This window comes from Pieris brassicae, chromosome 10 (genome assembly GCF_905147105.1).
Source record: "Pieris brassicae chromosome 10, ilPieBrab1.1, whole genome shotgun sequence".
Taxonomy (NCBI): domain Eukaryota; kingdom Metazoa; phylum Arthropoda; class Insecta; order Lepidoptera; family Pieridae; genus Pieris; species Pieris brassicae.
This window is the reverse complement of record NC_059674.1, coordinates 997,221-1,016,683: the sequence shown is the minus strand read 5'-3', so window position 1 is coordinate 1,016,683 and position 19,463 is coordinate 997,221. Positions and strand designations below refer to the sequence as shown.

At 35.9% G+C, this 19,463-nt stretch overlaps 3 protein-coding genes across 4 annotated transcripts; 2 read left to right on the top strand and 1 right to left on the bottom strand.

The window, feature by feature from the left end:
• The first annotated feature begins 963 nt into the window (after nucleotides 1-963).
• LOC123715407 (ER membrane protein complex subunit 10) lies at nucleotides 964-2,465 on the top strand. The gene is made up of 5 exons (XM_045670399.1): nucleotides 964-1,233; nucleotides 1,306-1,473; nucleotides 1,570-1,841; nucleotides 1,912-2,008; nucleotides 2,294-2,465. Exons 1-5 carry the CDS (start codon nucleotides 1,189-1,191, stop codon nucleotides 2,375-2,377), a joined length of 666 nt encoding a protein of 221 aa, XP_045526355.1. The 5' UTR covers nucleotides 964-1,188; the 3' UTR covers nucleotides 2,378-2,465.
• LOC123715405 (DEAD-box helicase Dbp80) lies at nucleotides 1,655-4,509 on the bottom strand. The gene is made up of 2 exons (XM_045670398.1): nucleotides 4,371-4,509; nucleotides 1,655-4,043 (listed from the first exon to the last, which is right to left on the bottom strand). The coding sequence occupies exon 2, from the start codon at nucleotides 4,033-4,035 to the stop codon at nucleotides 2,644-2,646; it is 1,392 nt and encodes a 463-aa protein (XP_045526354.1). The 5' UTR covers nucleotides 4,036-4,043; nucleotides 4,371-4,509; the 3' UTR covers nucleotides 1,655-2,643.
• A 5,450-nt stretch (nucleotides 4,510-9,959) lies between these two features.
• Nucleotides 9,960-16,685, top strand: LOC123715560 (uncharacterized oxidoreductase YrbE-like). Of its 2 annotated transcripts, none has more exons than XM_045670677.1 (7): nucleotides 9,960-10,016; nucleotides 10,719-10,811; nucleotides 11,227-11,475; nucleotides 11,693-12,000; nucleotides 13,402-13,641; nucleotides 14,660-14,815; nucleotides 16,487-16,685. In XM_045670677.1, exons 2-7 carry the CDS (start codon nucleotides 10,729-10,731, stop codon nucleotides 16,624-16,626), a joined length of 1,176 nt encoding a protein of 391 aa, XP_045526633.1. In that variant the 5' UTR covers nucleotides 9,960-10,016; nucleotides 10,719-10,728; the 3' UTR covers nucleotides 16,627-16,685. The 2 variants fall into 2 exon arrangements, with proteins under 2 accessions (XP_045526633.1, XP_045526632.1); XM_045670676.1 differs by having other exon boundaries at nucleotides 9,969-10,096.
• Nucleotides 16,686-19,463: the final 2,778 nt, after the last annotated feature.

Here is a 19,463-nt window from a genome sequence, read left to right as displayed (position 1 = left end):
CCTTAATAATAATCTTTTTGTCCTATGTGCGACAGACAGGTTCTTGAGCAAAGGTTGTTTCGGCGCAGAGGAATAAGTCACCCACGTCGTGCTGCGTGGCTGTGGCTTTCTAACGTGCAGAAATCCTAGAAGCAGTGAGGTCGCGCCGTGAAGCCTGCGAAGTGCCCATAAGACATCTGTGTTTCTGGCCCTCTGCCAGAGCCCTAAGCTGGCTTAGTTAGCCAGGACTTTACGCACAACGGTCCACCAACCATATACCATATACCTGAAGCGACTGCGTGCAACACGGCGCGCGGCGAAGTGACGACGCGGATGGACTGGGATTAACCTCCCTTGGCCCTCTCTGCTTCTTCTTTTAGGCGCATGATGACCTTCTTTAGAAGATTTTCTTCGTGCTTTCGTGCTACTGTCCGCTTGTAACTGGTACTCTCACAAAATTATGTAGAGTAGCTACCGTTCTCGCCCTATGCAATATGGCCGCTTGCATGCATGCAAGCTTGCTCTAATCTGTCCAAGGTCTACAATCATCAGCTTATACACTGTCTGTTTAGTAATGCCAACTTGGGGGTTTCCCCCCCAACTTTAGGGGGAATCAAGATGTCTTGGGCAGATTTTAGGAGGTTTCTTGAGTGGTACAATACAATTTATATTAAGTCTAGAACCCAACCAACAAACTAAACGACATATAAACTCTAAGCGTGGCTATAACTAAAATACCAAAACACTATGATATTTAAGGTTCAAGGTCGTAATTTTATGTTGCTCGAAATTTTGATGCTTATTTAAAATAACCTCTCAAACCGAGTGTACAACAAATACTTTAGTGATTTTTCATCCATATTTAGGGGTATTTGAAGTTGATTTTAGGGGAAAGATTTTGTAGGAGTTTGCATCACTGACTGTTAATTGTTATTCAATTTGATGTTGTCAAATTTCTAGTCAGTTTTGATTGAGGTTTTTATCAATAAAACTAAGCTACAAATCAATAAAAGTATACATAATACAATTTCACAAATAATAAATTAATTAATCAGAAACTCAATATAGTAACTTAATTTAATATTATTAGTTACATTCATTATAAATGGTTATACAAAAGAGGTTTATTTAAAACATCCGTGCCTGTATTATTACTAATTAGTATACAAATATTAGAAATTAGTATTCAATTAAAATCCAGTTCTCAATATGATACTACTGTTAAGCATTTATTCTACTTTAATTTACCATGCGGTAATTATTTCTTACACACCTTTTTAAAATAACCTCTTTTTTCGTATTTTATGCAATCTAATTATTTTTTAGGCTTGTCTTGATTACGACGGATGGCTAAATATTAAAGTCGAACATTCATTGAATTGTAATGGAGACAAATATTGTAATCGCGGGACAATATCTTTAAAGAGTATTAGAGCTGGAACTGCAATAATAGAACAAACTGCATTTAATAACAATCATATAGAAGAGTTGAAGGTGAATTATACTTTACATAAAAACAGCAAAAAATTGTAAAATTGACTAGAAATAGAGTCTGCATAAATTGTGTTAATTGAATGTTATACTTTCTAGGAGTTGTCCCAGTTTGATGGATTTTATACTATAAGAACTTTAGTTACCACAGCAGACAGCAAAGAGACTGAATTTTTGTCATCAGTAAAAGCTAAAGCTTTCTTAGAGAATGGACTTTCTGATGTTATAAGTGCATGGGTTTTACCAAATGGTGAAGTAATAGCAGTTACATTTCAAGTCATGAATGCATCTCAACCTAATCAATTAAAACAAAATTCTGAATACCAGATTAATTCCAATTTCTACCTTCGTCATGTGGATCAGGCTCCTGTGTATGTATTTTTACTGTACTAATTTAAGTTATCACAAATATTGTTCATTTTATGACAATTTTTATTGCAGACCAGATACTGCCTCTTACATTCAAAAGTTGGAAAGAGAGAAAGAAGCCAGGGAAAAGGGTGATTTGAAAGATAATAGACCATTCTTGTCCAGATATGTAAGTGTACTATTTTGTAACAAATGATAAATATAATATATAAGACATTATATAATACCAGCACAGTTTTTTTAAAATTATTATTGCAAATCATTAATATGTTTGATCTTAATGTTTTAAAATTACATTTAACTTTAGACAGCACTCTTTGGTCATATGATTTCTATTAAATCTTATAACACTCATTACATTTGCATATCACCAAATAGAGAAAACATATGTTGTGTATATTTTTTTAGAATTGTTTAGTTTTAATAATTGTTAAAAATGAATTATTCTTTACAGTGGATGTACATAGTTCCAGTTGCAATATTTGTATTGATATCTGGTGTAGGAAATCCTGAAGGAGGTGCTCCACCATCACGCTGAAGGATGTAATTTAATTTGCTTCTTTATATATTTTTATTAGAGTAATGTGGATTGTAATTATAATGGTTTAAACATAATAAAAATTGTTTAAATATATTTAACACTTGCCTATTTATTTCCATAGTTTTGTTTTGACGAATATTATGCTACAATGAAAATATCTTATAGAAACCTTTAATGCTTAGTTAAATTATACAAATAGTAAAAAAATACACAACAGTTAATTTATGGTGCCAAAGAGTTAAATATAATCATAATAAGTAAGATTATGCACCAATTTTTTCAATTTCTTCTGCATCTTCAATATCTAATAATTTAATCTTTTTACCAAAATGTGCTTCAATATCTAAACAAATTTCCATGTCCTGCGAAGATTCAATCAAGTTAATAGCTATTCCAGCTTTTCCAAACCTACCAGTACGCCCAATTCTGTGTAAGTAAGTTTCACAATCAGCCTTTCTGTTAAGATCCATTGGCATATCAAAGTTGACAACAAGAGTAACCTGTTCTATATCAATTCCACGAGACAATACATTTGTTGTAATTAACACTTTTTCAAGCCCCCCTCTGAATCTGTCTAATACTGCAATTCTTTGTTCAACAGTAAGCTCACCAGACAACACAGCTACAGAATGACCATCTCTTGACATTTTTTCTGAGAGCCAGCTTGCTGTTTTTCTTGTATGACAAAATATAATAGCTTGGCCAATAGTTATGACACCATAAATATTGCATATAGCCCTATATTTATCCTCCGGGCTCTTGCATTTAACAAAATACTGTTTTATATTGTCTAATGATTCTTCTTCTCTTAATAGTCTTATTATAATGGGATTGGTAACTATAATTTCAGCAAATTCCATTACTGCACTATTATAGGTAGCAGAGAAGAACATCATTTGACATGTTGAAGGAATACATTTATGGATGCGAACACATTGGTCTCTGTGTCCTTGACGGTCTATCATAACATCTGCTTCATCCAATACAAAAACTTTTATCTTAGTTAAGTCAAACATTGCAAATTTAAGGCCCCAATCTAACATTTTTCCTGGAGTCCCAATTAATATGTGATCTGTTATTTTTGTACCTTTAGGTAGTTCTTCACCTCGAACAGCATATTTAAGTTTAATTTCAGGGCAGAATTTGGCCATTCTTGCAGCAACTTCACCAGTTTGTATTGCTAATTCATAGGTTGGACTCAAACAAAGTACTTGGGGATAGTTTTTGGTTGGATCAACTCTACTTAACATGGCCAGTACAAAAGCAGCAGTTTTACCTGTTCCTGATTGAGACTGTGCTATCATATTTTGAGGAGGGTCTGCTAGTAATGTAGGCAAAGCAGTTTCTTGTATTTTAGATGGAGCATTGAAGCCCATTGCATATACACCTTTCAATAAGTTTGGTTTTAAGTGTAATGCTTCAAATGTCTTTACTGAATAAAGAGGAGAATTTGGATCCTTTCTTTGAATTTCAATATCCTGTTTAGATTCAACAAGTCCTTGTCTTATGATTTTCATGAGTAGAGAAGCTTCTGCTGGATTTGCTGTGTCTGGGCTGTCATCTTCAGGTTTTTCATATTTCTTATTGAGTCCTAAACCAGCAACTTTATTGGATATTTCTAGCTCTTCAGCTTTTTGACCCCATTGTTTCGCCATTTTCAGGGCTAAAATTTTTGTAAAAATAATAATTTATAAATTAAAAAAAAAACAAGTTACAAAATGTTTTTTTAAGTTAAACTGTGATGTAGAGTGGCACAAGCGGTTTGGGGACTCTTTTGGTCAGACTTAACAGGTTAACTAAAATGTGATAACTTTGCTTATTTATCCAGAATATCCCTAATTACACACACTCAATGTTTTCCTGTATAGATAGTTGTGATACTTTAACATAACTTTTGCAACCAGATTAATCTAGTTAAAAACATGTTAAAACATGCTGTCAAAACTTTAGATGCGTTAAGATGAACCAACGCGTTTAATATTAATCTTACCTCTTTAAAATAATAAATAAATCTTTATCAGGTAATATATTATTTAGACCTCCAAAATTCAAGCCTAAATTATAATTTCACTTTGGTTTTGTGAAATTATCGTTTAGAGTTCGCGTTATTCGTAATTACAGTTGTTGTCCATCTGTCAGTATTTAGATATGTTTGTCATTTGTCACAGTTGTCACAGTTTTCACAGTATGTCACTTCGCACTTGCAGATTCATGATGATTCAAGTTGATGCTTCTCATAGACGTAGAAAGAAGAGAACACTATTCACACTTCATTTTTTTTCTTTTAAACAGGGGGCAAACGGGCAGGAGGCTCATCTGATGTTAAGTGATACCGCATGGACACCCTCAATGTCATAGGGCTCGCTTGTGCGTTGCCGGCTTTTTAAGAATTGCTACGCTCATTTCTTGAAGGACTCTAAGTTGAATCGGTTCGGAAATACTTCAGTGGGCAGCTGGTTCCACATAGTGGTGATGCGCGGCAAAACTTGCCTTGAAAAACGCTCAGTCGTGGAACGGCGGACGACGAGGTGATACGGGTGGAATTTTTTATTCTGCCTCGACGTCCGATGATGAAACTCAGCTGCAGATACTTATACGAACAACTCCCCTGAACACTCTGCATGGTAAATGCGGTAGGAGATGCAGAGTGATCCCACATCTCTACGCAACGCCAAAGGATCAAACTGCCCGGAAGGGGACTGGTCATTGAAGATCCGAACCGTTTTTCGTTGAATACGATCAAGTGGTAGGAGCTGATACTGGGGAACCCCCGCTCAGAAGTGAGAACAGTATTCCATGTGGGGCCGTATTTGCGCTTTATAGACTTGCAAGCGGTGGCCCGGAGTGAAGTACCGTCTCGCCTTGCTGAGCACACCAAGCATTTTGCGGGCTAATATAGCTTTTCCCTCCAAACCTCAACCGCGAAACTGATAAAAGGGTGTTTTTTTTTCACGGAAAACGAGCAAACTTGTGTCTTCTTGGGGTTAAATTGGACTATGTTTAGTCTACCCCAGTCCGAGACTCCACGTAGTAGAGTTTCGACTTCAGACACTAGTTTTGTTCCGGCCATCGACAGCTGCCCGAGAAATACAAGAAAGTCACCAGCCGAACGACCACGACGAAAGCGTACTGATAATCGCTAAGGTGATAATGGCGAAGGCCTAAACGTAAGGGGAACTCACATTCGCTTTGAAAAGCCCAGGAAATGAAAAAAATGATCCTTTTCTTACAATATAACAGCAGAGAATTGCACATAGAAATAAATCAAGACAATACTAAAACTTTATTAATCATCTTCTACATTTAAAGGAGAAACCACAATTATGTAAATGAATTCAATTATCTTGGTAAGCAAATTGCACCTAAAATAGTTTATGTGAACTACAGAGAAGAACCTCAACCTAACTATATATATCTGCACAAATCATGGCCCTCGCCATCTACCTAAGGGTAGAACTAACGGGATAGACTTGATGGGATGTCGACATTTAAGCAGGGACCAATGATTTGTAAACAAATGCGAAGAATAGAGACGACTGAATCGTTTCCATTCCCCTGTATTTCCCCTCTGGCCTATATGTACATATAGACTGGCATTTCATGACAAAATGAAATAACTTGTACTTACAATATAAACCTCGAGTTTGGACTTTATTCGTAAGAAATAATTAATTAATAAAACATATCGTGACACAAGAACAAATAATTGTAAATGTTAAGGATAATATAATTATTGTAGCTAGTTAGTTATTGCGATAAATTAAAAGCCTTTTTTATTTTAATAAATTTTAATTACTATAAAACCTGTGTTAAAGTACCTTTTTAAAATGTTTAGATATAATAGTTCGATAGAGATTGGTATTTATTGACTTTATTTAAACTATGTCCTTGACAACTTTATTAAACGGTACATAATTTAAATAGGTTTCGTAGTGTCTAATTCTGACACTAGATGGCGCTAACACTAAATGACTAAATTACGATATTTTTTCTATAAATATATAATATTTTATATTATAAAAATATCTAGTCAGTGTACTTACTTGACTTAATGTCCTATAACCCCTAGATGGGGCAGAGGGCGTCCACAGTGAGTCTCCATCGCGTTCGGTTTTGAGCCTCGTGTTTCACCTCGCTCCAAGTCTTTCGGGCTCTCTTTGCCTCGTCCGCAACTGTTCGGCGCCAGGTTTGTTTGGGACGGCCACGCTTCCGCTTTCCTTGCGGATTCCAATCAAGCGCCTGCTTGGGAATATGATTGAGATCCCTTCGGAGTGTATGGCCTGTCCAATTCCATTTGCGTCGCTTGATCTGCTGGCTGATCGGGGTTTCTTGACAGCGCTCCCAAAGTTGCTCGTTAGAGATCTTTTCAGGCCAGTAGATGTTTAGAATACGGCGAAGACAGCGGTTAACGAAGACTTGGAGTCGGTGCGAGATGTGTTTGGTGACCTTCCACGTTTCACACCCATAAAGCAGCACAGATTTGACGTTGGATCCGAATATTTTAACCTTGATTCGACGCGTCAACATCCGTGACTGCCATATAGGCCGAAGTTGTGCAAAGGTTGCTCTGGCCTTGGCAATGCGCAAGTGATGTCCTCTTCTGTACCTCCAGTTTCAGACACGACGCTTCCGAGGTAAACAAATTGTTGAACGCTTTCTATGTCCTCTGCACCCATCCGCATTGGGGTGCGATTCTCAACTCCAACACGCATTTCTTTCGTTTTCCGGGTGTTGATTTTGAGTCCCGCAAATCCCGCCTCGCGTTCCAGGTCGTCCAACTTAGATTGCATGTCGCGGTGCGTGTGACTCAGCAGACAGAGGTCATCGGCGTAATCCAAATCTTCTAAGATGTTGGTTAATCCCCACTCTATTCGGCAACGCTGGTTCTGATGTATGCGATCCATAATCCTGTCGAGAACAACCAGGAAAAGTAGTGGCGAGAGTAAGCAGCCTTGCCGGACGCCTGCGTGCACTTGAATATCGTCTGAGACGAGACCATCGTGAATCACTCTACAAGAATAGTTTTTTTTAACCTTTTAAGGCCTTTTAGTTAAGGCCAGCTAAATCTAGTCAGTGTACTTTTTTATATTTACTAATTATCAGCTTTCTATTACGAAATTGGTTAGAGCCAACTTCTTGGATGTAAACGTATTAGTGTATTGAACATTAAAAACAATAGAAACTTCATGTGGTACAATTTTAGGCTGGGATATTGTTCCTAAAGAAATAATTCTTTAGGAATTTAAGATAAAAGAGTTTTTACGGGCTCTCATATGAGCCGAAATTAAACATGAATACTTGCTTTTACCTCTGACGTGGAACATTCCGCTCCGATACATTCCCTTTGAACGTTAGAAAAAGAACGCGAGGGCCATCATTTTAGTTATGGACAAAATTGAAATTACAATTTGGAGACTTAAACTTTGAGGTGGTAACTTCCGGAAAGATTTCTTGTATCAAATTAAAACTTGTCAATACTCGACTGCGTAGATCAGTCTGGAGAGTAGTTTTAGGCTAGTGGCTTCAGCGTGCGACTCTCATCCCTGAGATCGTAGGTTCAATCCCTGGTAGCAATTTTTTTCTGTGTGCGCATTTAACATTCGCTCGAACGGTGAAGGAAAACATCGTGATGACACCGGCTTGCTTTAAACCCAAAAAGTCCAAGGCGTGTCGAAGATTGACAAATGATCATGATATAGATACAGAAGATCTGGGGCAACATCTGGTGTAGATAGAGACTTCTACTTGAGTAAAGTGCGTGAGCACGAAATATTTGAAATGATGATGAAACTCAACTGCAGGTATTAATCGGAACAACTTCTTTGAGCACTCGTCAGTTCTGCAGTTAATTTTGTACTGTGTTTAATGATACTTTGACTAATAACACACAGTATCGGTCCGAATCTCATTAATATTCTGTTAATGATAGAGAGGTCAAATCGTTGTATTTATTTTTTATTATTAATTTATAGCTTATGGTTGCAGCTTCTTACAAACATGTTATAAAACAAAAAACTTGGCGGTAAAAAGGAGTGGTCAAGAGTTTATGGCCAATTAGAAGCATTTACGTTGGTAACACTGAAAATCTTTAGAACTGGCCGGTTAGAAAGATTGCTAATGAAAACTTTTTTTGAATTTCAGAACCTTTTGGTAAACTAAATTAGTATATTGCATTAATTTGTCATTTGTTTTTGTGAATTGGCGGCAAATCTAAAACTCTTGTTTCACGTGAAAATGAACCTAACGCTAGAAAGTTTTCGGTCAATGATTTATTATGACTTTCGTCGATTTGATCGATTCTATTGTGGGCTTACTCAACAACAAAGCTATGATAGACTGCGATTAGCATTTTTTTATAAAACCCCATCTCGTTCCACTATTTACTATTGGTTTAACGAGTTTAAGCGTGGACGTAGCAATCTCAATGATGATCCGCATGAGAGACGTCCATTAAAAGCGACTACTGAAGATAACATTAGTGCTGTGTTGACATCATCGACGCATCACAGAGGAAGATAAGAGAGTGACCTGTCAGCAGATACGTTCAAGCCTAGGCATTGGTATAAGTCAAGTTCAAAAAATATTACACAAACATTTAGGCGTCAGGAAGCTTTTACCAGATGGATTCCCCATACTTTAACTGACGACCAGAACTACCTTCGCATTCATTGGTGTCGCCAAATGTTAGATAAGTTCAACGGCGGTGACTCAAATGCTGTGTTTGTCATCGTCGCAGGTGATGAAAGCTGGATATATTGCTACGAACCCGAAACCAAAAGACAATCAGCTCAGTGGGTGTTTCGTTTCAAGGATCGGCCAACTAAGGTAAAGAAAGAAAGAAGTCAAGGAAAAAAGATGATTGCCTCATTCTTTGGTCGGAAAGGTCATTTCACGACAGTTGTGCTAGAAGATGAAAGAACAATTATTGCAGACTGGTATGTCAAACGCTGTTTGCCTGTTGCCTTGGGAAAAATTCGACAGTAGCGCCCTCGAAGCAGGATCCTCCCTCACCACGACAATGCACACTCAATGCGCACTCCGCAAAACGGACTGTTGAATATTTGACAATGCAGGTGTCGAAATAACGAGCCATCTGCCATACAGTCCTGACTTGGCGCTCTGCGACTTTCATTTATTCCCAAGAGCTTAAGATAAAATTCGAGGTATTCGCTTTACGAGCTCTGAAGATGCGGTGAAAGCGTAAGAAAATGCCATAGAAGATACCCCTAAGGAAGAATGGGCCCACTTATTTTCTCACTGGTTCCATCGAATGCGACGATGTGTAGAGAGGAACGGAGATTACTTCGAAAAACAATGAAGGTATTGGCAACTTTGTACATTAAGCCGTTTTTCATTTTTTCAGTGTCACTTAGGTAATATGTATTTTCTTTATTGACGCTCCTAAGTGTGTTATCTAAATGAATAAATGATTTTGAATTTGAATTTAATCACTGTATCACGACATTAATAGTAAGGATAGTTAAAAGATGAGGTGCAAACAGATAAACATGCATAAATTACGACGTTTATATAGAGGTTAGGTTATCATAATTATTTACAGATATATAAAGTCGTGGATGAAGTTTTCTTTAGTCACGTTGTTATTAGACACTAAAGATCAATCATATTATCTCTGGTAAAATCGATTATAATATTTCACAGGCCGAATAGGCCACGCGGACTTTTATGCGGGACTGGCCAGCTAAGAGCTATAGGGTAAGATTCAGAAACGTGATTTAGTTTATGCCTGACTTCCGTACGCCAAAAATGTTTTTTTATGGGACAGGAGTGACTTTGAATAAAGTAATTACCGCCGTTCATGGACACCTGCAACGCCCCCGGCTAGTGTCACCGACCTTTTAAGGAAAGGTCCTCCTCCTCCTAAGTTTGAAAATATCTACTTTTAGCTGGTTCTAAAAAGATATGGTGCTTGGTAGAAATTGCCTTATGCAAGGCGTTAAGATGGAGAGGATGGAATGGTATTGGATATTGATTAAAGGGAGTTATAGTCTCGTTTCTGAATCTCACCCTTAGAGCACTAGTGTGCGTAGACACTGCAACGTCATACTCCAGACGGATTTGTGGCGACCTCAGTATTGGGAGGGCAGGGTCAGGATCGCTTCATTATAAAGAGGTTGTCCATGGGCTGCGATGACGGCCATTTTGGGCTTCCCGTAGGCTCGTATTCCATAAAAAATACAAGGAACGAAGTGTAAAATAGTCTTGCTCTCAGTGATAAGAAACAGATTTGACATCGGGAATCATATTCATAAGACCCATAATCCTGGATGATTTTTCATATGAATATTATGATCCGTACTTTAATACTTTGTTTCAGAGTAATAAACATGGCGACCAAGAAGTTTGCAGGGGAATCTCCTTATAAAGTGGCTAAAAAGACCCACCATGCATCTGACTGGATCTTAACGGAGTAATTTTATTTCCTTTCTTCTTTGAGTAGGTTTCCATAGGTAAAACATCGCGAGGAAACCGACTTGCTTTAGACCCAAAACGTCAACGGCGTGTGTCAAACACAGGAAGCTGTTCACCTACTTGCCTATTACAAATGATGGCAGATTCAGAAATCTAAGATCAAGAGCTAAAAATTTTATAGCTTATTATATATACCGATTATTTAATGGTTTTATTTCTAATTGGATTTGTTTCAATTTATTCCCGAAATGATAAGTGAGGAATAAGGTCAAAACAATTGCATTCCGAATATGACTTATGTTGTGAATTGTTGGAACTAAACCTTTTAACGATAGCTAGTTAAACGTACGAAACTATCGCGAGGAAATAAAATAGGACTGTAAGTGTAATGTGATATTATACTTAATTTTCAGTTTCGTGAACAAGGTAAATCTTGTATCAGACAAACCAGGAGTGAAGGCTCCCGTGGTGGTAGCGATTTTTGGTATCGGAAGGGCAGGATCCATTCATCTGTGTAACATTATCCGTAATCCACGTGTTATACTAAAATATATTGTCGATGATCGAAAGGAAAGGTTTGATGAGCTCAGAAGTTTCTGGAACCTGTCTGATGTCACTTTCCTAACATCAAAAGACAGCGATCGTGTGTTCAAGGACAAAGCGTAAGTTTTAATCTGAACTAAATTCAAAGATCAGTTGATTCTAATTATTGTAAAATGTATTCTGGACATAGATTATAAAACTTTTGGTATAATTTGTGACATAAATACATTTTAATCCCGTAAAATTACTGTTTCTCATTGGTGAAAACATTAAGTGTTAAATTATGTGTATTTGTTAGATTTAGGCATAAAACATTATCAATAATATTAATTGCAGTGTTAGCACCGTTTTCATAGCATCTCCTACGTTCACCCATCACGAGATCGTTGTGAAGTCAATAGCAAACAATAAAGATGTGTTCTGTGAGAAGCCAATTGCAGAAAGCATTGCCGAAACTAAAAAGTGCTACGACACAGCGAACGCCAAAGGCCGCGTCTTATTCGCGGCTTTTAACCGTCGCTTTGATCCATCCTACAGAAACCTGAAGATGAAGGTCAGAGAGGGGCTAGTTGGTCACGTTCAGGTTTTGAAAGTGACTGCCAGGGACTCACCTTTACCGACTATTGACTATTTGAGAACTTCAGGTAATTATCTAATCCACAGCTAATTTAAAATAGGTAGGCTGTCACATAGATAGTGCTAGATAGCGATCTTATGTAATATAATAAATTTTTCCCTTTACTCACAGTGGTTGCCTGGAAGAGATCGCTCGAAAGTGATAAGGCCGCCAGTTGCCCTCCTTTTGATTTAATTATGTTCATTTTTTATATTGTAATGTAACGAAGTGTTAATAAATAATAAATAAAATAAAGAAGCCCTTCAAAAGACACGTGTATAAATTTGATAATTGTCGTACTATTAGTTTGTCTGATATAGAATTTTGTGCAGAAAAAGTTTGTTACACGATTTAGCCAGGCATAGAATATGTTTATTTATATACCTACATGTGTGGATATATGATTGGTATTATTTTGTATATGTTTTCGTTGCGTGCAAGTTTCTAATTAAATAAATAAAATCAAAGGTATCTCAAAAGTTGTGGTAAAATTTTAAATTATTTTATTACACTTTGAAATTAATCACATTAAATTTTTATCTCTTAAAGTACGTCTTGGATTTAGGCGAAAACCTAATTCGTAATGCGTATATATATTTTTGTTTTAATGGACGTTTTTCAATATTCAATAATATTACGCTGTTGAGATTGATACTGTGATATCTTCCTTTAGTGTTAAATAATTATTTATTAATCAAATTTAAAATTCATACCTATTGTTTAATGGCGACTGGTTTGTGTTTATACGTTGATTGAAAAACAAAGAACTTCCAAATCCACTACCATTTTTTCTTTACTATCTAGATTTCAATATCTGATAGGATTTTTGTTTTATTTTTGCTCTCAAACATCACATATAAGGAGGACAATCAGATACTTATGAACATGTTATAGAAAGGATATACACGTGTAAATATGACATGAGAACTTAAGATGGCGCCGAATCCATGCAATCCACAGCTCACGGGGGAACACTTTGTATTAAAGAAGTTGCATGGGTCCACCAAGCATCCGCGATTATACACTGTAAATACATAATTATGTAGGAATAAAGATAATTATATTATTTTTGAAATCAGTTCTTCAGAGATTAGTATAAACATTTGATTAGTGTTAACATTATCAAAAGATTTATTAGCGAGGGTTGAAGTATAATAGATAACAGAGGTTCATAGGCCAAAGACATTGCTTGGCTCGCGCAAGGGCATCCTTGATAAAAATATTGATATATTTTACCGTAACTTTGTTTATCAACTCTTAATTAGGTTTAAGTTTTCATTAATTATTTATTATTACTTTTTAGTTATTGTTTTGTAGTTGCTTGTTTAATTTTTTTATATAATTCATGTGTGTGTAATTTGTGATGTCATATTTTCTTGTATAATAAATTTGTCTTCGTAACTTTTTCAATAACATATTTGGTATTCAGGTGGAGTATTCCACGATTGTCTGGTCCATGACTTCGATATGGCCTGTTGGGTGTTAGGCGAGCTGCCCGTCAGGGTCCAAGCGACGGCCACCGCTCTCATCCCTGAAATCAAAGCCATTGATGACTTTGACAACATCGCCTTCCTCATGACATTTCCGTCGGGGGCCATAGCCATAGGTGATAACAGCCGTTTCAGTGTCTACGGATATGACCAACGCTTGGAAGTTTTTGGAAACAAAGGTAAAATGATTAAGATGTAATATATTTGTATTTATTTATTAAATAATCTTACACATAATAAACACATTATTAACCAAAAGACCTAGATAATGTACAAAGACAATACAGGTTAGATAAACAATATATTTGAAACAGAAAACTTCAGTAAGTATATTAATAGACAAAAAGAAAAAAAAATTACTCACATCCTCTTTGGTGAGGAAATCCTTATAATTAGTGTCATAGCTAAAACCCGAAGCATTGGCGAATTATGTAGGTAATTCGTGTTGGTACGAGGCACATGGAACAATTGTGAGTATCTTGTCGCATACGATGCAAGTATTCTTAGAGAATTTAACGACATCAAATATGGATATCTATCCACTCATTAAGAATATCGTTAAAGTTTTTGTTTATCATAATACCATAACGAGTAGATCATTTTTTATATAAAACAGGGTTAAGTGATATGGCCATGAACACTCTCAATGCCAGAGGGCTCTATTTAATAATTTTTTTAATATAAAATCTAGTCGAGTGTGTTTGTCGTGTTCTGAGTTACTAATCACTTTCAGGGCATAACGATTTAAATAACGTTTATTTTAAATGGATTTAATTGAATTTTTTTGTATTATTATATTTCGGATTTATTGCACGTCTTGTAGTGTATTTTTTCACCACTTTCTTTAATTATACTTGCCGAGAGGATGAGCTTTATAGAGGAAATGCTTACCATTAATTTTTATTATTTATTCAGGTAGTCATTAGCTTGTATCCAAATCCAGTATAGGGACAAAAAATACCATGAACCGCCTACTCTAGTAAACAGTTGTATTTCTTTTTGCAGTATAGAATAAGTCATAAATAACAAAATAAATTTATTCTAATATTATAATGACAAAGGTGTTATATTTTTGAATGCCTTTAACAAACTCGAAAACTATATCGATTCCGAAACTCTTGAGTTATCTTGCAAGCGGTTCCCAAAAGTCACAAATATATTTTGTCGTAATTTTATACTTGAATTGAATTATTGTAGGCATGATAAAGGTGGGAAACGAAAAGCCCTCAGCATCCACAGACTACGTGATAGAACAAGATGGTTGCAAGAGTCACCCAATCTACTATTCATTTCCGTCTCGGTACAAAGACGCGTATGCACGAGAGGTCGAACACTTTTTGGATGTTGTACAATGTAAGAGATAATATTATTTATTGTTCTCAACACTCGATTAAATATTACTAAATTATTTATTAGCTTATGTAAGGATAATAATAGTAGCTGTAATAAATAGAAAATGAAAACAAATTCAAAAAGTTTGATCCCTGTACTTTTATTCTCGAACCAGTTCCACGCTGTATTGCGATACTTATTCGTTGAGCGAGGAAAGCACCAGCTCTGGAGTCAGTACTATCTTCCAAACGTTTGTTAAAGCCCACTTCCCACGAGTCTTTACTCCAAAGGGATCAAAGTCAAAGTTGGAGGAATAACTCTTATGATCTGTTTATTATTTTCCGTCGCACCAGCTTGTATCTGTCCGAGATCTTCTCTTCATCTTCTTCTCATCATCTTCTCATCATCTAAGGTAGCTTTTAATTGCTATATTAATGAATATAGCAATTAAAAGCTACCTTAGTAATATTGGTATAAGAGTTTATACTATAAGGAGATTTCGCAGCAGTTTTGATATGCAGCACTTGTAAGTATAAAGCATGTGTGGTTAAAAACCATATTAAATTATGTATAAGGGTAAAATGAAAGGGCTCGTCTTATAGTGCCATTTTCTTTCGAAGGTTGACGATCAACTTGGCTAATTTCTCGCTTCTAAACAATGACTTGGTGGTTTGATCAAACCATTAGGTTTTTAAACCACGATGTGCGTCTGCGGTCAGGTCTTCTACCTGCCACTTTGCCTTGTATGATTAGTTGTAGGAGCTCGCATTTTTGGTTGTTACGTAAAACGTGTCCAAAATATTCAAGTTCCCTTTTCGTAACCGTCACAAGCACTTCTTTGTTCTTCTGCATTCTGTCATGAAATCGTTGGGGTCGAAGTAACGAACTGGTGCAGATACAAAATGGGACGAGGCAGTGTAGTCGTGTAGTCTATGATATTAATATATTCAATCGTTATTAATCATAGTAATTCCTACTCATAACCTAAAGAGTCATTCTGTATTGTATTTTGTATATATAGCATAATTAACAAAATTCAATGGATTTTATGAATTCTGGATCCGATAATGCTGTAAAAAATACTGTGTATTATAAAAAAAGAACATGTTTATAGCATATGCAATTTAAAGAAGATGCCAGAGGCTTCTTTGCTTCAGCTCCTGGACACCACAGAGCTGCTTAGACTCAAAAGGATCAAACCCTTAGAGCTGGTGTTGTTTTGTAACTATAAGGACAGTGCTAATATGTATTTAATTTGAAGTGCTATTGAACACTGTTAATATGCTTTTATAAGATGGTTCTGTAAAGACACCAGTGACTGGAATTTATGTAAAACACATTAGTTTTATGGCGACAATAACTGTTTAATAACTAATGAGTTATGTTACAACGTTTGAGTAGTCTTGAACAAGTGTAGCGTGCGACATCTCTGAGGTCGTAGGTTCGAGCCCTTGCTGTGCGGCAATGGACTTTCTAAATGCGCTTTCCACTTGCTCAGTGAACGAAAACATCGCGAGGCAAGTACAGTCTGTCAGGTACAGAAGGCTGTTCACCTACTTGCCTATTAGTAATAACAAATGGTCAGGGAGACTATACTGTAAAAAGTAAAATTATAAAATAGGTACTTTTTTTTAAACAGATGACAGTAGAATTAAAGTTAAGAAAATAAAATTTTGATTTACTCTGCTACAGACGGAGTACCGCAAGAGGTAACCGGCTGGCAGACATTGGCAATATCGAAGATCGCAACTGCCGCTGAAGAGAGTGCTCGAACCAATAAAACAATTGAGATCGACTGGAGCAAGGACGATATTCCGAATATATATTCTTAATTGTAAACAATACTGTTATATAAGCCTATATAATAAAAAATTAAATCGTTCTGAGAAAAGGTAGTTCTTTTACTCCTCAGTATAAAGGGTCCAGTCTTTTTCGTATGTCAACACGCAATAAGATTCAATATTCCTGCCAGATCTCTACGCTCGTACAGAACCTTTAACCTTCCGACTCCCAGAACCAACATTGGGTTCCGTGAGCCTCTTCAGGTGGTTCTACTTTTGATTCTACAACTAATATCGATCTTTTTTCGCACTCCTCTACTGCTTCATTTAAGAATAGGTTAAAACAACTATTCGAGTAGTAAACCTTGTATCTTTCTTCTTATTTTGGCTACTAGTATATCTGTCGTTCTACCGATCTATAAACTTTGTATTGTCTACTTAAATATTTTATTCTCTGTCATGTCACGTTTTGTTTTGCTTTATATCTTTTTTTTTAATCAGTGAAACTTTTTGTGGATATATCCAATGCTTTAATTGTTATGTTTATATTTCTTTTCTGACTTATACTTTTAGAGATGTATCTGTTTGTTTCCCAAATGAATAAATAAAATAAATAAATACATTTATGACTTCCGGAAGTCGCACTTAACTAAATCTTCTTTCTGAATCATAACCTAAATGTTGAAACCAGATTTAAAACAATGCTTTCCTGATTTTGCGGGTAGCAAACATTCCTTGATAAAAAAAACCCGGCAATTATAGTGTTTGCAATCCATCCCTTTGTAAAAATTGTATAATCTCGGCCAATTTATCAGTGAATAGGCTATCTGTAAGCTGCACTCAGTGCATACTGCACTGTTGGGTAATTGAACATGTGCAACGCTAATGAAATTTTCCCTTCACGCGAGATTCTGATGTCCTGCCAATATCAGAGACATTACGTTCGTTTAAAGTGAAATTTGGTAGTGCTATCACAATATTCACTCTAAAAACATTCACATTTTTTTAGTGTGAGCATTCTTCTAAAAACAAAACTAAATTGATAATATAGACTACAACATAGGAGCCAAAGAAACTTAAGTAAAACTTAGCCACTTAAAACAGAGGTCACTCGTTTGTGGAATATGCAAACGTATAAACAATTAAATGCCTCTATAAACATCACCGTTCTCCAGAAATAGGCTGCAGCTCACCACATCTCAACATGAAATAACACGACAAATTCGATAAAGCTGTTACTGTAGGTCGCGGTACTAGTCAGTCCCCGATTGCAGACATTGTGTCGTCACAATAGAAGCTCCGTGTGTGTGCCGCGAAGCCTTCATTTGTACCTCATTTGTGCTCTTTGACACATTGATCAAGATTCAAGATTCGTCTAGTTTTCGCTGAAAATATCCATCAGGAAAAGATTTTCGGTGAATAAATAATTAGTACGATTGTAGATATTATTTGTAGTAAGTTTTAAATTATAATAACAACTTTATGGAAAAGACTAAAGGGAAGAAAAAAAGGGCGTCCTAAGATGGATATAAGATACAGAAGCGTTAGCAGGATGCGAATGGAGAAAGAAAGCCATGTATATATTTGGAAAATGTTGGAGTGACCTCTTCAACGTGAACCGACTCGCGATCAATGGTACTGAAGCAAGTCAGAATAAAGAGCCTTTAGAAATTTATGTTTCATAGTTATAAGTTCGATCTTTTTGGTCTATTTTAATAATCGGCCCTTTGTGCTTGACACATTTGTCAAGCTACATATAGCTTTACTATAGTTGTGTATATGTTGGTTTACTCATAATGAAATTGAAAAATCGAGTCGAGTAACTGCTGTAAAAACGTTTATTGAATAATATTGACAAGAGTGACGAGAAACTTTCACTTATTTTCAATTTAGAGTGTTATAATTCTAAATTGAAAACAGAAAAGGGCGCCATTTTAATGACAGGATCAAACGAGCGAGTCACAGACTAGAGTCGTATGTGATAACGTTCAAAACTTAAAAAAATAATATGGTTAAATTGTTATTAGCGGTTGTATTCGTAATGTAAATTTTCTTCTAAATTAAATCTTTTCTACCAAAATACCCTTTCTAAATTGTTTCGGTGCATCACGAAGCTTTTCATTAGCCGCATGATTTGACAAGAACAGAGTGATCAAGCCGAGTTCATTAAAAACAAATTATGTCCTTACCTCTTCGTTGAACAACACAATTTGCGAAGGACAGAGATCGGCTTTCAGGTATTCATTTTGTAAATTTTCCTTGAATATTGAAATTGATATTGCATTGTTCGTTGCAGGTTTGCTATGTAATAATATACATTTTTGTACGGGATTTGGAACGTGTTTTGTCGGTATTTTAAAGAAACCAATATATTAATATAAAAAAAGTTTCTGTTCGTATCGTATCGTAATCATTTTTTTTATCAAATAGTGATGTATGCAGCCTGTACAAGTGCCGTAACTTTAACTTACCGGTCTAAAGCACCCAGGTTTCCTCACAATCACCTTAAAAGTAATCATGCTAAGGTCGCAATGCCGCATGCTCCTATTTGACCATGTCTCCTGCTGCTTAATTACTGAAGAACATGTACATGTACATGGGGAACATAGTGTAACGGTGGCAGCTCCTTACGAACATGCTGTAAAACAAAAAACTTGGCGATTAAAAGGAGTGGCGGAGAGTTTATTTATATTTCTTCTATTCCGTTCTACGCTCTTGATAACATTTACTACCAGTTCTCAAAACTGGCAGTAAATATAAAATTATATTAAATTAAAAGCATTTATTATGTATCTCTTTTTTTTACGTTCATGTACACTACATTCTCTTATTACCTATATGAATAAATGATTTTGACTTTGACATAAAAAAGTTATGGTTAAAGGTTG

Excerpts from the sequence above, each read along its gene's own strand:
- LOC123715407 (XM_045670399.1), top strand. The coding sequence starts at position 1,189 with ATGATACTACTGTTAAGCATTTATTCTACTTTAATTTACCATGCG. Across the intron at positions 1,234-1,305 it reads CTACTTTAATTTACCATGCG|GCTTGTCTTGATTACGACGG; the intron begins GTAATTATTTCT and ends ATTATTTTTTAG. Across the intron at positions 1,474-1,569 it reads ATCATATAGAAGAGTTGAAG|GAGTTGTCCCAGTTTGATGG; the intron begins GTGAATTATACT and ends TATACTTTCTAG.
- LOC123715405 (XM_045670398.1), bottom strand. The coding sequence starts at position 4,035 with ATGGCGAAACAATGGGGTCAAAAAGCTGAAGAGCTAGAAATATCCAAT.
- LOC123715560 (XM_045670677.1), top strand. The coding sequence starts at position 10,729 with ATGGCGACCAAGAAGTTTGCAGGGGAATCTCCTTATAAAGTGGCTAAA. Across the intron at positions 10,812-11,226 it reads TCTGACTGGATCTTAACGGA|TTTCGTGAACAAGGTAAATC; the intron begins GTAATTTTATTT and ends CTTAATTTTCAG. Across the intron at positions 14,816-16,486 it reads CTTTTTGGATGTTGTACAAT|ACGGAGTACCGCAAGAGGTA; the intron begins GTAAGAGATAAT and ends ACTCTGCTACAG.